This window comes from Macaca thibetana, chromosome 4 (assembly GCF_024542745.1).
Source record: "Macaca thibetana thibetana isolate TM-01 chromosome 4, ASM2454274v1, whole genome shotgun sequence".
Classification (NCBI taxonomy): domain Eukaryota; kingdom Metazoa; phylum Chordata; class Mammalia; order Primates; family Cercopithecidae; genus Macaca; species Macaca thibetana.
Window position 1 is genome coordinate 36,664,874 of NC_065581.1, and position 17,883 is coordinate 36,682,756.

The 17,883-nt window shown below is 41.7% G+C and overlaps 1 protein-coding gene across 2 annotated transcripts in view; it reads right to left on the reverse strand.

The window, feature by feature from the left end:
* The window catches only part of SRPK1 (SRSF protein kinase 1), a 92,474-nt gene that overhangs the window by 14,411 nt on the left and 60,180 nt on the right, over positions 1-17,883 (reverse strand). For both annotated transcript variants that reach the window (XM_050787597.1, XM_050787596.1), the window contains one exon: positions 11,072-11,179. In XM_050787597.1, the coding sequence (XP_050643554.1) occupies positions 11,072-11,179 (108 nt within the window). The remainder of the gene's footprint in view (positions 1-11,071; positions 11,180-17,883) is intronic.

The following is a 17,883-nucleotide window of genomic DNA, read 5'->3' on the forward strand; positions in this document are numbered from 1 at the left end:
CTCCACCAAAAACCCATTAGAACTAACAAACAAATACAGTAAAGTTGCAGGATACAAAATCAACACACAAAAATCAGCAGCATTTCTGTAAACTAACAACTAGCTGAAAAATAAACCAAGAGATCAATTCCATTTACAATAGCTACAAAAAACAAAACAAAACAAAAAAAAAACACTTAGAAACATATTTAAGCACGGAGGTAAAAGACCTGTACACTGAAAACTATAAAATGCTGAGAAAAGAAATTGAAGACACAAATAAATGAAAATATATCTTATGTTCATGGTTTAGATTTTAATTTTAATTTTAATTTTATGAGAGAGGGTCTTGCTCCGTGACCCAGGCTGGACTGTAGTGGTGCAATCTTGGCTTACTGTAACCTCTGCCTCCTGATCTCAGGTGATTCTCCCACCTCTGCCTCCCAAGTAGCATGAATCACCACACTCGGCTAATTTTTAAATTATTTGTAGAGATGGGATTTTGCCATGTTGCCCAGGCTGGTCTCACACAATCCATCTGCCTTGGCCTCCCAAAATGCTGGGACTAGAGGTGTGAGCCACCGTGCCTGGCCTTACTATTGTTAAAATGTCCACACTACTCAAAGTGATCTATCAGATTCAATGCAATCTCTATCACAGTTGCGATGTTATTTTTCATAGAAATAGAAAAAACAATCCTAAAATTCACATGCAATCACAAAAAATCCCAAATAGCCAAGGCAGTCACAAACACAAAGAAGAAAGCTGGGCTGGGCGTGGTGGCTCACGCCTGTAATCCCAGCACTTTGGGAGGCTGAAACAGGCAGATCACTGGAGCCCAGGAGTTTGAGACCAGCCTGGGCAACACAAGGAGACCCCATCTCTACAAAAAATACAAAAATAGTTGGATGTGGTGGGGCGCACCTGTAGTCCCAGCTACTTGGGAGGCTGAGGTGGGAGGATCGCTTGAGCCCAGGAGGCGAAGGCTGAAGACAGCCATGATTGTGCCACTGCACTCCAGCCTGAGTGACAGTATGAGACCCTGTCTCAAAACAAGAACAAAGCTGGAAGCGTCACACTACCTACTTTCAAACTATACTACAAAGCTATAGTAATTAAAACAGCATGGGCCTGGCAAAAAAAGCAGAAGCATAGACCAAAGGAACAATATAGAGAGCCCAGAAATGAACCCACGCGGCTGGGCGCAGTGTCTTACACCTATAATCCCAGCACTTTGGGAAGCCAAGGGAGGTGGATCGCAAGGTCAAGAGATTGAGACCATCCTGGTTAACATGGCGAAACCCCGTCTCTACTAAAAATACAAAAATTAGCTGGGCACGGTGGCGTGCACCTGTAGTCCTAGCTGCTGGGGAGGCTGAGGCAGGAGAATGGTGTGAACCCAGGAGGCAGAGCTTGCAGTGAGCCGAGATCGTGCCACTGCGCTCCAGCCTGGGCAACAGAGTGAGACTCCGACTCAAAAAAAAAAAGAAATGAACCCATGCATGTATGGTCAAGTGATCTTTGACAAAAATCCCAAGAATACAGAATGGGAAAAGGATGGTCTCTTCAATAAATGGTGTTGGAAAAACTGGATATAAAAAGAATGAAATTGCACTCCGAGGCCGGGCACGGTGGCTCAAGCCTGTAATCCCAGCACTTTGGGAGGCCGAGGCGGGTGGATCACGAGGTCAGGAGATCGAGACTATCCTGGCTAACATGGTGAAACCCCGTCTCTACTAAAAATACAAAAAAAAAACTAGCTGGGCGTGGTGGCGGGCGCCTGTAGTCCCAGCTACTTGGGAGGCTGAGGCGGGAGAATGGCGTGAACCCGGGAGGTGGAGCTTGCAGTGAGCCGAGATCGCGCCACTGCACTCCAGCCTGGGAGACACAGCGAGACTCTGTCTCAAAAAAAAAAAAAAAGAAATTGCACTCCGAATACAAAAATCAAAATGGATGAAAGACTTAAACATAAGACCTGAAACTGAAAAACTACCAGAAGAAAACAAGGGGGAAACCCACATGACATTGATCTGAGCAACGATTTTTTTGGATTTGACCCCAAAAGCCCAGGGAGCAAAAGCGAATACAGACAAATGGGATAACATCAAACCAAAAAACTTCTGTACAGCAAAGGAAACAATAGTGTGTACAGATAACCTATGGGATGAGAAAAAATATATGCATGCTATACATCTGATAGGGGTTAATATCCAAAATAATATGGAACTCAACTCAATAGCAAGAAAACAAACAAAAAAAAACCCTATTAAAAAACAGGCAAAGGACCTAAATACACATTTCTGAAAAGAAGACACACAAATGGCCAACAGATCTACTAAAAAAATAGCTCAACATCATTAATCATTAGGGAAATGCAAATTAAAACCAAAATGAGGTATCATTTCATATCTGTCAGAATGTCTGTTATCACAAAGATGAAAGATTTAGTGTTGGTGAGAATGTGGAGCAAAGGGAAGTCTTGAATGTTATTGGTGGGAATGTAAATTAGTACAACCCTCATGGAAAACTATATGGAGGTTCTTTAAAAATCTAAAAGTAGAGTTACCATATGATCCAGCAATCCCACTTCTGGATATTTACCTCAAAGATTTAAAATCAGTTTGTTTAAGTGATGTCTGCATTCCCATATTCACGGCAGCACTATTCACAATAGTCAAGTTATGGAATCAACCTAAGTTGATTTTAAAATCAATCTAAGTTGAGTCTATACAGATCAGATAAACAGACAATAAAATGTGGTATATACAGGTTGCTCCAAAATCCAAAATTGACACGACATGCAAAGGAAATGCTCATTTGGAGCATTTCGAAGTTTAGATTTTTGGATTAGAAATGTTCAGACAGTATGTATTCTGCAAATATTCCAAAATCTAAAAAATTTCCCAAACTGAAACTGGTACCAAGTGTTTCAGATTCGGGATATTCAACTTGTATACACAATGGAATGGAATACTATTCAGCCTTAAAAACAAGATGGAAATTCAGTCATTTGCAATGACATGGATGGAATTGGAAAACATAATATGAAGTGAAATAAGCCAGGAACGGAAAGACAAATACTGCAACACTCTCACTTATATGTGAAATCTAAAACAATTGAACTCATAGAAGCAGAGAGCGGAATGGTGGTTACAGAGGCTGGGGGGTGAAGATAATGGGGAGATAATGATTAAAGAGTTAAAAAAGACAAAAAAAGGGAAAAAGTAAATTTAGTTTTAACTATAACAATATTTCTAGAAATATCTGACAAGTATCATTCATACCTTATTTCTGTTACTAACCATATTTAATTGCTCAAATCATGAAGATACTAAGTTGAAGGTGGCTTTGAAACTCATTTCAAACCAGATATGCCAAGTTTTGTTCAAATTTTGTTTAGAAGTCTACTTACTGCTCCTCTTGATATGGAGAAGTAACATAATTAAGTACCCAGTCCTAGTGGTTAGTGCTCTGCAAACAACCAATAGCAGGGGAATGAAGCAAAGGAAAGATGTCTTAACAGCAAGGAAGCGATGTTTCAGCGCTAGAAAGGATGAAAGAAGGTTACAATAGCCACAGGTCAAAAAGGACGGTTGGGAAACTCCCGAGTTCAGTTATTAGTTTTTTTGTTGTTACTAAATATATTCTACCACTCACTTCCAGTTTTAAAAGTAGTGTTTTTCCAGTCTTAACACAGCTGTAAATTATATTAGTCAAAGCAAATAAATGGTTCTGTATCAAAGGTGTACGTAAGAATTGCTGAAGAACTTTTCCAAAATGCATATGTCTACTGCACATATCCCTTTCCTATTTAAGAATCACAGACAATTTCCCTGCCTCATATAGAAAGCAAACATAAAAAAACCCCATGTATTTCAGGGAGTCACAAGTTCTATGTGACAAAGAAAAGTGATAAAGTGGGGGTTATTTCAAATAAAGTCGTCAGGAAGATATCTCTAAAGAGATTCTGTTGAACAAAGACCTGCATACGGTGAACGAGAAAGCACGTCCAAAGGTCCAAGGTAAGAATGAGCTTCACAAGACTAGGGAAAGAAAATAGGACTTTGAGTGGAATAGATGCAATTAGAGGATTTAAAACAGGGGAGTAATATGATTTGATTAACACTTAAGACCACTCAGGCCACTATGTGATAATGTGACACGAAGGGAGAAAAACAGAAGCAGAGAAAGGAAATTAGGAGGTCACTGTATTGATCCATTTGTGAAATGATGATGGCATGGGTTATAATGAGTTAATGGAAAAAGTAAAAAGTGGTTGGTATTGGATTTTTTTTTTGTTTCTTGTTTTTTGGAGAAAGGGTCTCGCTCTGTCACTCAGGCTGTGGTGCAGTCTTGGCTCCCTGCAATCTCTGCCTCCTGGGTTCAAGCAATTCTCGTGCCTCAGCCTTCCCAGTAGCTGGGATTTCAGTTGCATACCACCACACCCGGCTAATTTTTGTATTTTTGGTAGAGAAAGGGTTTCATCAGGTTGGCCAGGCTGGTCTTGAACTCCTGATATCAGGTGATACACCTGCCTCAGCCTCCCAAAGTGCTGAGATTACAGGTATGAGCTGCACCTAGCCGGTATTGGATATATTCTGAAGGTAAAACACATAAAAACAGCTGATGGACTAGATGTAGACAGAGGAAAACAGAATTAAGAATTAACCTAAAAGGTTCAGGTTCTAAGCTTTTAGTCTAAGTGGCTGGGTGAACAGGGGGATAATTTACAAAAACAGGATGTGTAGGGTGAACCAAGCACTCTATTTTGAAAATGTTACATTTGAGATATTTATCAGATATTCAAATGGAGTTGTCAAGCAGACAGTTGGACATAAAAAGTTGGATTAAGTATAGAGATGAGCTGAGGCTAGAGACATCATGGGACTTGATGAAATCCCCCAGGAAGAGAGAGAAGAGGGCCAAGGGCTGAGTCCTTTTTCAGTTAAGAGGAAAGGCCTATCCATTTAAGTTCTCATTAATTGATATAGACAAAAAGTAAACAATAAGGGCAAGGTACTACTATAGACTTAAAGCTTTAATTTTTCTTTGGTAATCAAAGCATGCCTAAAATAAATATTCCAACATCCAGTTACGTGAACAGATCGTACAAGCTATGAATGATTAAAATGGAGACTATCTTGCCCCAGGGGTCTAGTGCACCCCGGCTGGTGTCAGCTTAAAGCCTTCCTCTCAACTGTGTGCTATTCACTGGGGTTATAATGAAGGTCCTATAGTTAATTAACTATAACGCCATCATTCCTGGGGAACAAATGCTTGCCTCTCTCAATTCCTCCTGCTTCTTTCCCTGTTTAGAATGTCTAACTTTGGGAGCTGTGCATTTAATCACTCCCATCTCTTGAATACAGCAAATACCCAGCTGTCCTTTACCTTCACTGACAGCAATGCCTGGGATCCAGATACTTCTGCACATACCAACTGCAGGAATCTACTGTAAAGACACACGTCCTAGTGATTTTATTATAGAACTGTGAAAGAGATGAGATTATACTCTGTTTTTTGGTGTTTGTATTACCTCTGTTTAGCGGAACACTATGGCAGCAAAAACAAAAAAATAAATAAAAGCAAACCTATAGCTTTCATTGTATAGGATAAGGACATTATACAAAAAGAACTCAAAATATTACTTACTAAAATAGCATTCAAAATCTGGCCTCCACTGACTTATTGCTGTTGAACAAAGGTGACAATCTTTGGTGAAATCTAAACAGCTATTGTGCATAGTGCTAGAAGTTATAACCACCTGCAGACATTTCTGCCTTTTCATTCAGGCAGCTCAGATTGTGAATTGGTGATGATGGAGAAAGAGCTCTTGGGTTAAATTACTACACTTTGGATTTTGATAGTTTAAGGATTTTAGTAGCCTTAAGAATTCTAGACAAAGACAGTTACGGATAAACCCCTTTGGATCCCATTTCTGAAAGATTCACTCCCTTACTGAAACATCTGACCAAGAATTAAGTTAGTCAGCCCTGGGTGTCTGAGGTTCCACATGCTCAGATTCAACTGACTGCAGATTAAAAATATTCAGAAACAGCAACAACAGCACAATAAAAAAACAAGTAAAGGACAGGCACAGTGAGTCATGCCTGTAATCCCAGTGCTTTGGGAGGCTGAGGTAGCAGGATCGTTTGAAGCCAGCAGTTTGAGACCAGTCTGTGCAACATAGCAAGACCTGGTCTCTACGAGAAAAAAATTTAAAAATGAGCCAAGTGGGTGGCACATGCCTATAGTCCTAGCTACTCGGGGAGTGAGGTGGTAGGATCCCTTGAACCCAGGAGTTTGAGGTTATATTGAGTTATGATCACACCACTGCACTCCAGCCTGGGCAACAGAGCAAGATCCCATCCCTAAAAAAAAACAAAACGAAACAACAACAACAAAAAAACCAAGTTAAAAAAATATGGTACAACAACTTTACATAACATTTATATTATATTAGGTATTATAAGTAATCTAGAAACAATTTAAGTATACAGAGGCCATACGGTTATATATGTTATACGCAAACACTACGCCATTTTATGTAAAGTACTTGAACACCTGTGGATTTTGGTATCTGCAAGGGGTCTTAGAACCAATCCCCTGAGGACATTGAGGGATGACTGCATATTCTCTAGTTTTTCCCCTGACCTTTCCCTTGATTAGTAATTGGCCAACTTCTGGGGTTGACAAAGACATGCACTTCACCCCATGTCCTAAATATGTGTAGCTATATTCACCGAACCTCTCACAAGTGCCCATGGGAGTCCCACAAATCCTGTTCTGAATTTCAGAGAGCAAAAGGTGAAGAAAAGGAACATATGCCAGAAAGCAATCACTTCAAAAGAGGAATTTACCAGAAAAGGAAGACAACTGGGGACTATAAACATACTTCCCCACAGCGGGAGGAAGGGTATTCAAAGGCCAGAGAAGAAGATAATCTCATCCTGCCAGTTATGGTCCTACCTGTCCTGACTCCAATGTTCGAAATTTTTTTTTCTTTTTTTTTTTTTTTTTTTTTTTTTGAGACAGAGTCTCACTCTGTCATGTTCTACACAAATATTTTCTCCTTTCCACCCCCCCCTTTTTGAAACAGAGTCTTGCTCTGTTGCCCAGGCTGGGGTGCAGTGGTGTGATTTCAGCTCACTGCAGCCTCTGCCTCCCAGGTTCAAAAGATTCTTGTGCCTCAGCCTCCCAAGGAGCTGGGATTACAGGCATGTGCCACCACGACCAGTTAATTTTTGTATTTTTAGTAGAGACAGGGTTTCTCCATGTTGGCTAGGCTAGTCTTGAACTCGTGACCCCAAGTAATGTGTCTGCCTCAGCCTCCCAAAGTGCTGGAATTACAATCATAAGCCACCACACCTGGGTCCCCTTTTCCCTTTTTATAATTGCCCTTCTATCTATTCCTCAATCATCAATGTGGTAGGCAATCTCAACTTGTTCATCTCATTACCTCTCAGAGAGGGTTCTAATCTTTCCATCCATTAATTACTTTGGATGCAGGATGATCCATCTCTTCAGGCACTTCTGCTATTCCAGAATTTTTGCTCTATGATCAATTTTTTTTTTTTTTTTTTGAGACGGAGTCTCGCTCTGTCACCCAGGCCGGAGTGCTGTGCCGCGATCTCAGCTCACTGCAAGCTCCACCTGCCAGGTTCACGCCATTCTCCTGCCTCAGCCTCCCGAGTAGCTGGGACTACAGGCGCCCGCCACCATGCCCGGTTAACTTTTTTTTTGTATTTTTTAGTAGAGACGGGGTTTTACAGTGTTAGCCACGATGGTCTCGATCACCTGACCTTGTGATCTGCCCGCTTCAGCCTCCCAAAGTGCTGGGATTACAGGCGTGAGCCACCACGCCTGGCCTCTATGATCAAATTTAAAGCAACATTTTGTTTTTCTATGTCGACTGGCAAAATAAAATTTGAGGATCAAATGGGGCTCAATTTTTCATGATATTGTCTCATGTCAGGTAAGTACCTTGTGTTCCTTGATGAAGAAAATTCTGACATGTGAGTGGGTCCAGAACTATGAGGCAAGATTAATGACACCTTTATCTTTCAGCCTTACTTCTTAAGCCTGACATTAGAAATACTTTATTAAATATCAAGCAGGATCTACTGCCCCCAAACAAAATAGAAATGTGGAATAAGAAAAAAAAGTCCTCATCTTCTTACAGTAAACAATTAATCCACTACTAAAAACTACATCTTAGCAAATCCACATTTTAATAAATCAGATGCCATCTATTAACCAGGTACACTTTATAGCTGGTGGCATCTCCATCATTTATCATTTTCTATAGCAAATTAACTCAAATAAAATTCCTCAAAATACAAAGCTTTAAAGTGTGGCAAGAAAGAAGCCTGAGATTTTATTCCAATATTCTTTCATTTTGTGCAACAATATTAAAACCTTACTTCAGACAGTCCATCAGCTTTAAAGACCAATGATATGGGCCCGGCACGGTGGCTCACACCTGCAATCCCAGCACTTTGGGATGCCGAAGTGGGCGGATGGATCACGAGGTCAGGAGATTGAGACCATCCTGGCTAACACGGTGAAACCCCGTCTCTACTAAAAATACGAAAAAATTAGCTGGGTGTGGTGGCAGGTGCCTGTAGTCCCAGCTACTCGGGAGGCTGAGGCAGGGGGAGGCGGAATTTGCAGTGAGCCAAGATCATGCCACTGCACTCCAGCCTGGGCGATAGAGCAAGACTCCGTCCCCCCAAAAAAAAAAAAAAGTCATCACCATTCTCTTAATCTCAAGTACCCAGGGACACATACACTGCAGAAAGTCGCAGGGACCTCTGCCTAGGAAAGCCAGGTATTGTCCAAGTTTTCTCCCCATGTGATGGTTTGAAATATGGCCTTGTGGGAAGGGAAAGACTGGATTGTCCCCCAGCCTGACACCCGTGAAGGGTCTGTGCTGAGGAGGATTAGTGTAAGAGGAAAGAAGGCCTCTTGGCAGTTAAGATAGAGAAAGGCATCTGTCTCCTGCCCATCCCTGGGCACTGGAACCTCTCGGTGTAAAACTTCATTGCACGTTCTATTTACTGAGATGGGAGAAAACCACCTTAGGGCTGAAGGTGGGATGTGCTAGCGGCAATGCTGCTCTTTATGCACTAAAAAAGTTTATGGAGATGTTTACATATGCATATCAAGGCACAGCACTTTTCCTTAAACTTATTCAAGTCACACAGATCTTTATTCCTGTCTTACTGCTGACCTTCTCCCTACTATGACCCTATTGTCCTGCCACTTCCCTTCTTCTGAGATGGTAAAGATAATGACTAATAAATACTGAGGGAACTCACAGACCAGTGCAGGCGGGGGTCCTCTGTATCCTGAGCGCTGGTCCCCTGGGCCCACTTTTTCTTCCTCTATACTTTGTCTCTGTGTCTCATTTCTTTTCTCAAGTCTCTCTTTCCACCTAATGAGAAACACCCACAGGTGTGGAGGGGCAGGCCACCCCTTCACTAAACCCTTGGAATTTCCAAGAGGTAGGTGTCTTTATCCATGGTGGGTCTCTTGGACCATATCTAAGTTTATATTAACAAAGTGACTCATGCTGGGGCCCTATATAGTTGGATTTTTGATGTTCCGTTCTTGTTGCCTAGGCTGGAGTGCAATGGTGTGATCTTGGCTCACTGCGACCTCTGTCTCCCAGGTTCAAGCGATTCTCCTGCCTCAGCCTCCCAAGTAGCTGGGATTATAGGCATGCACCACATCTGGCTAATTTTTAGTAGAGATAGGGTTTCATCATGTTGGTCAGGCTGGTCTCAAACTCCTGACCTCAAGTGATCCACTTGCCTCAGCCTCCCAAAGTGCTGGGATTACAGGCATGAGCCACTGCGGCCAGCCGCTACATAGTTTTAAGATCAAGGTTGGACATACGGGAAAGACCAACCACATGATCAGAGGATTGGGGCTTTCCAACTTCCCAACCTCCAGGGAAGGGAGGGAAAGCTTGAAGACTGAGCTCAATCACATGGCCAATGATTCAATCAATACCTAATTAATGGCATCTCAATAAAACTCTGAACACTTGAAGCTTGGGTGAGCATCCCTCGGTGGTGACACACATCAATGTGCCAGGAGGGTGACAAGTCCTGAGGACATAGAAGCTTCATGTTTAGTACCCTCTCAGACTTTCCCCTGTGTGTCCTGATTTGTATTCTTTATAAACAAACTATAGCAAGCTTAGCACTTTCTGAGGGGGTAATGCAAACCTCTTAATTTGTAGCCAGTTGGTTAGAAGCCAGTAGGTGGCTTGTGGATCCTGAGGCTTGTGGTTAGTGTCTGAAGTGAGAGCAATCTTGTGGGGAACTATGCTCTTAACCTATGAAGGGTGCGATAACTCTGGGTAGTTAGCATCGGAACTACATTGTAAGCGATCACTCAAAATGTGTCAGGCAATGAATACATAACAGCCATGATTCCTGACAGTACGGGGCTTACAACACAGAAGAGAAACAAGTAAACAAACACGGTTAGAAATTGTGGTGATTAAAGATATTAAGGAGTATAATACATTTTAAGAAACAATGTAACACATTCCAACATGAGGCTATTAGTAGGAAATCATTTATGATCAACTAAATCTGACCACTAGAATAGTTGCTTGCCGGGGACTAAATAGCCATTTACGAATCTATGAATGATTGGACTTCACATCTTGGGAGCTACAAAGATACCTGAGGAGCTGCAGAATTGTACAAAATGAAGCAGTTGCCAGGGGTTTCTCTGATCTGAAAACAGATGAGTGCTAAAAATGCAAAGACACTTGTAATCTCCTAATCAAAACCAACACCACCTCTTAGTAGTTATTTTCATTATTTTTCCCCCCAACAATCTGTAGTAAGAAACATTTAGTTCCTTCACCTAACAGGAACTTGGCAGTAACCAAATGAAATGCCAGACAGATTTTTGAATTCGGACCTCTCTAGACACAGAATTTAGAATTCCTATGGTAAGTCATCTGTGTTACGTTCTTTTCTGCTAGTTAATTTGCTGGTTTACTGAAATTAGCAAACAGGGCAAGATATGTACCACTTAACAAGTGAAAGCCAAGGGGAAAAAACATTACCATGCATGCTGTGCTCCAAATGTCAGCAGGGGTATTATAGCCAGATCCTATCAGAACTTCCAAGGAACGATACTGCCTTGTTTGAATATCTTCAGTGAAATGTTTGTGCTGAGAAAATGAAGGAAACAGTATTTTAAACTTCATTCTAAAAAGTAACAAGTCAATACTGCTTAACAATGAAGATGAAAACAAACTCTCTGAAGTTTTTCCCAAACCAAAGTTCTCACTTTGCTTATTTCTTAAACAGCATTTTTATGTTATTAGCTCCAACAATCCTTTGCCTTACACACAGCTACTCCAAATTATTTTTACAAACAAATGAGCCTAAACTTAATATAGATACACAGGTCTAGGAAACAACAACAGCTTTATTCTTTTTAAAAATTGTTTTAGTAAAGATGAGGTCTTGCTATGTTGCCCATGCTGGACTCAAAACTCCTGGGCTCAAGTGATCCACCCGCCTTGGCCTCCCAAAGTGCTGGGATTACAGGCGTGAGCTACCACACCAAGGAATCCAAACTCTTTAACCTTGCAATTTACTATACTTGTCTTTAATAAGTATCTTTCTGTGCCTTTATTGGTGATGCTGATGTTCTACCTAGAGTACTTTTTGCTGTTTTAGTCAAATTTCATCTAGTACCCTTTGAAGCCCTGGTCTATACTAGTTTTCTACCTGAAGGCTTTCTCTGTGTAATTTCCTCTTTTCACAAACACAGTTCCCTGTTTTTAAATTTCAATGGGATTAGAGAATCGTCTTCCACACTTTTCTATCACATTTGAATAACTGAATTTTGTTTCCTGTATATGACTCATACTAAGCTGCTTTTTTCCTTCATTATTCATTTATTTTTATCATGGAAAATTTCAAATATATACAAAAGTAGAAAGAATCATGAACCCCATGCCATTTATTATACTAGTGTCACAAAGCAATTACCACTCATTGCCAGTCTATTTTCAACTGTATCCCAACCCTGCCACTGCACCTACACCAGATTTTAAGTACATACTAGACATTTTATTTTCATTCATAAATATGGCTTTCTGAAAGATTACTCTTTTTAACTGTGACACTTTCTCGCCTAAAAAAAAAAAAATTAAGATTCAAAACCAAAGAATCAGAGTTTCAATGTTGAAAGTGAACATCAAATCTTTAGTATGAGAGGTGAAAACAGGCTGAGTGCGGCACATCACTATGAAATTATGTTACTTCCACTGGGGGAAAAGGTTTCATATAAAGATTAAGAATTAGAATGGCATCGGTCTTTAGTACCATCAAGACTGGAAACTAAAAAGCAATGGAGCAACGACATTCTGAAAGAAAATGTTTTCTAGCCTAGAATTCTCTACATAGGAAACTGAGTGTGAAAGCAGAATAAAGACGATCAGATGTGCAAATCCTACCCTTCTCCCACCCAATCTCATACCCTTTCTCAGGAAACTATTTTATGTTGCATGTACTCTACAAAAAAGATGACATAAACCAAGAAAGAAAGGAGACACAGAAAACAGGGGATATATATATATAGAGAAAATAATAAATCTCCACGATGACGGTGAAGGGAAATCCCAAGTGATAGTTATGTAGCAGACCTACAGGGCAACCCAATCAGATGAACAGAGATTAGAAGACTCCAGGTTCTAGGATAGAGCGCTTTAGAAAGATAATAGTAGAAAGAACACTCAATGTATCTGTACATTTTTTTTTTTTTTTTTTTTTTTTTTGAGACGGAGTCTCGCTCTGTCGCCCAGGCTGGAGTGCAGTGGCGCTATCTCGGCTCACTGCAAGCTCCACCTCCCGGGTTTATGCCATTCTCCTGCCTCAGCTTCCCGAGTAGCTGGGACTACAGGCACCCGCCACCTCGCCCGGCTAATTTTTTTGTATTTTTAGTAGAGACGGGGTTTCATTGTGTTAGCCAGGATGGTCTTGATCTCCTGACCTCGTGATCCGCCCGTCTCGGCCTCCCAAAGTGCTGGGATTACAGGCTTGAGCCACCGCGCCCGGCCGTATCTGTACATATTAAAGTGTATTTACAACACTGGGTAAAAGTATGGGATTGAATTAAGTGATCAACAGTACAAAGAAAACTAAGCAAATGAAACATGTTATGTTTCATTATGTTATGTTTTATAACATGTTTCAGAACGGAAGGAAACCATGGAAAGGTTCAGAAAGGAAAAGGAACCAAAATATATGCTCACTCCAGCTGAGGATAGCATTAGAGTCTCAATGATATAAACATGGAATGATCATGTAGCCAAAAATCAGATTACATTGGGGAAATGAGGAATTTGTGCTGTGATGCTAGATAAGTCCTATTTTCCAGGAGGAAAAAAATAATATGTAACACTGAAAACAAAATTGGAGTAATATAACCTGTTATTAGTAATATAAAGGTAAATACTGTTACGGGGAGGGAAAAACTGGTGAAAGAAGTAGGCAAAGTTTTAAATAAAAGCTTCAATAACTCACTGTCTCCCCCACTGTGTAAATAAATGCATGCCTGATAAGCAAAAAAGAAAAAGAAAAAGAAAAGAAAAAAAAAGAATAAAAAGCTTAGTACAGTGGTCCCTCAGTGTACTTCGGGGATTAGTTTCCGAATTCCCTGAGCATAACAAAATCTGTGCAAACTCAAGTTTCACAGTTGGCCCAGAACTCAAATATACAAAAAGCCAGCCCTCCATATATGTGCATTTCACATTCCTCGAATACTGTTTTCGATCCTTGTTTGGTTAAAAAAAATCTGTGTATAAGTGGACTTGTGTAGTTCAAACCTATGTTGTTCAAAAGTTGACTGTATTTTTAATATTTTTAATAATACAGCTCATTAAAAATTATGTAAAATTCCATTACTGAATGCCATATGCTGATGTGCTGAAGAGATCAAGAAGTGAGATCCAATCTGAATCCAATGGGGTGCAACACACATGTATTGTTCACCACTGTGTCCTAATGCCTACATCAGAGTATGTGCCAATATGTTTGCTGAATGAGTGAATGGGTGAAAAGAACATAGTCATTTTTTTTCTTTTGAGATGGAGTCTCGCTCTGTCGCCCAGGCTGGAGTGCAGTGGTGTGATCTCGGCTCACTGCAAGCTCCGCCTCCTGGGTTCACGCCATTCTCCTGCCTCAGCCTCCCGAGTAGCTGGGACTACAGGTGCCCGCCACCAAGTCCGGCTAATTTCTTTTTTGTATTTTTAGTAGAGACGGGGTTTCACTGTGTTAGCCAGGATGGTCTCGATCTCCCGACCTCGTGATCCGCCCACCTCAGCCTCCCAAAGTGCTGGGATTACAGGTGTGAGCCAAGAACGCAGTCATTTTAAATGCAGAGACACTGCTATGGTTTGAATGTCTGTCCCCTTTGAAACTAATATTGAAACTTCATGTCCGATGTTCACAGTACTACTAGCAGGTGGGACCTTTAAGCCTTTAAGAGGTGGCTGGGTCATGAGGGGTTGCCTTCACGAATGGACTAACGGGTTATCACAGGGTGGGAATGAATTAACAGAGTAGACTTGTTATAAAAGTTGAAGAGAGATTAATTCTGTTGTGATGTAAGTAACAGAAGACTCTACCGGAATAAAGAAAAGTGTGCCACATAGGTAAGAAAACACACATGAAGGTGTTCCAAACATAAAGGCACAGGAGCCTGAAACATGGTGTGGACAGGAAACTGGCATTTGACATTTGTACAGTGTGATATTTGTTAGAGTCAATACATTTCTCCACAATTTATTTGCTAAAATATTTACTGAGTACCTGCTATGTACCAGGCACTGTTCTAAGTACTAAATATAGATACAGCAGTAAACCAGAAAAACTTTGTTGTGATATGATGTACATTCTATTGAGAGGCTTATTAAGCAAATAAACATACAATATTAGGTTGTGTTAAGTGTTGTGGAGAAAAAAAAGTTACAGGGAGAAAGGAAGAGTAGGCAAATACATGAGTGAATATGATAAAGGTATGTGTTTGGGGAGTGGCAGTTTGTTAATTACATTAGGTGTTTAGGGGGGAAGATCTCCCTGATAAGTGATATCTGGGTAAAAACTTAAAGAAAATGAAGGAGTTGTACGTGAAGAGGATTCCAAGCAGAAGGAAGAGTAAGTTCTCTTTGCTTGGTGGTGTGTGGGTAAGGACTTTGGTATTCATTCTGAAGGGAGCCACTGCAAAGTTTAGAGAATATATGACTTGACTTACATTTAAAATGGCCGACTAGACACAGGTAGTATGTGCCTCATCCACAGAAAGGAACTAGAACAGTCAGAAGATACCCACATTTTGAACAGATTGTCCAGGAAAGAATGCTAGGATTCACCAGAGAAGTGATAGGAAGCACCAGAAGTAAGGAAAGGGTTTGAGGAAACTGGCATGGGCATACAGTAAGAGAGAAATCCCCAGCATTCCACATTCTGAAAATGGGTTTTATGACCTTGGTTATGGGAGAAACCCTGAACCAACTAGGGCCTCAGGCCTGACATACAGAACTGCCTAAAGTTTGGACAGATGTTGCTCCAAAAAGGGAACCCAAAGAGAATCCCACAGGCATCTGAATCTAAGCGGCTTCAGCTGGGTGCCATTTTGACAGCCTTGATACCAGGGATCTGCAGACACAGCTGCTGTCCCTCCACTGCTCTGAAGAAGGAGAGGGGAGGCTAGCACTCTCATGCACTCCCGGGAGGGTCCCCATCACCCTGCCATGGGCTGCTGTTGAGACCAAGATGTGAGTGGACCACATTCCCCACAGCTCCTTCCCCGTGCTGCTGGCCTAAGAGGGACCCTCCCTTCTCTGGTCCCAGGCATAAAGTGCTATTTTCAGAGTTTAATGCTAGGTTGTGCCTTGCCCTTTCGGGCTGACCTGGCTGTAGCTGCCACTTGGCTGAGGAGGGACAGGGAAACCAGGCTCTCCTATGCATAACTAAGAAAACAGGCTTCTGTGAGACTGAGACTTGAGTGTACCATAACTCCCCACAGTTCCTTGCCCATGCTGTTCATTTGAGAGGGAACCTACCCTTCAGTCACAGGCCAACAGCTGGCACCATTTTGAGAGTTTACAGCTGGGCTATGCGCTGCCCTTGGGTGACACGGCTGCAACTGCCACCCAGCTGGGAGACGGACAGCAGAGACCAAGCTTCTCTAAGCACACTTAGGAAAATATCCATTGCCCTGCTATGAGCGGCTGTAAAACTAGGGACTAGCCCCCTCCGACCCATCACAGCTAACAACAACAACACAGACTGCTTGGGTCCCAGCGGGTTGCTCCACCACTCTAACTGCCATCCCCCACATTATACCAGCTGCCCAGGGGCCTGAGAACCTGCCCATATACCCAGTCAGAGACCCAAGAATTCACCCCTCCAAGACCCATTAACACGGGAACCAACGTAAACTGCTCTGGGGCCTAAAAACAGGAACACTCAGCCCACTAATGCCACCATCAGGGTTCAAAGACTGGCTCAGTTGGCATCCAAGTCCCCAGCAAAACCTCACCACAACCTAAACTGTACCCTAAGCCACAGAGGAAACTGCAGATACCCCTGACCCTGTGTACTGCTAAAAAAGTTATACAAAAACCAGACTACCAGAGGTACCCAAAATCAAAATCAAAAAGTATCTTACTTAACCAACGACATATATACAACTTCAGAAAAATATTCTCCCCTACGAAAGCAATTTCAAAAAAATTGAAACAAGTGACTACTGCAACAAACATGCAGATATCAATGGAAGACACAGAAAACATAAACAGGTAAATATGACAGCACCAAAGGACCACAACAATTGTCCAGCAACAGATCCGAACAAAAAAGAATCCCTTGAAATGCCAAATACATCAAAATATTCATTTTAAAGAAGCTTAATTAGATGCAAAAGAAATCTGAAAATCAATACCAGGAAATCAGAAAATCCATTCAAGATTTTGAATGAGAAATTTACCAAGGTGACAGATAACTTTTTTTTTTTTTTTTTTTTTTTTGAGACGGAGTCTCGCTCTGTCGCCCAGGCTGGAATGCAGTGGCCGGATCTCAGCTCACTGCAAGCTCCGCCTCCCGGGTTTACGCCATTCTCCTGCCTCAGCCTCCCGAGTAGCTGGGACTACAGGCGCCCGCCACCTCGCCCGGCTAGTTTTTTGTATTTTTAGTAGAGACGGGGTTTCACCGGGTCAGCCAGGATGGTCTCGATCTGCTGACCTCGTGATCCGCCCGTCTCGGCCTCCCAAAGTGCTGGGATTACAGGCTTGAGCCACCGCGCCCGGCCAAGGTGACAGATATCTTAACAACAACAACAAATCCCAGAAATTCTAGAACTAAAAAACTCATTGAAGCAGGGCACAGTTGCTCACATCTGTAATCCTAGCACTTTTGGAGGCTAAGGTGCTTGAGCCCAGGAGTTCGAGACAAGCCTGGGCAACATAGTGAGACCTTGTCTCTACTAAAAAAAATTAGATAAGTGTGTTGGCATGTACCTGGGGTCCCAGCTACTCAGGAGGCTGAGGCAGGAGGATCGCTTGAGCCCAGGAGATTGAAGCTGCAGTGAGCTGTGATCATACCACTGCATTCCAGCCTGGGTGACACAGTGAGACCATGTCTCAAATAAATTAATAAATTAAATAAAAAATTTATTTAAGGAAATACAAAATACATTCGAAAGCTTCAATAATAGACTAGGACAAGCAGAAGAATCTGAGAACTTGAAGACAGGTCCTCTGAAATATTCTAGTCAGATAAATATAAGGAAATAAAAAAAATTAGCTGAGCCTGGTGGTGTGTGCCTGTAGTCTCAGCTACTCAGGAGGCTAGGGCAGAAGGA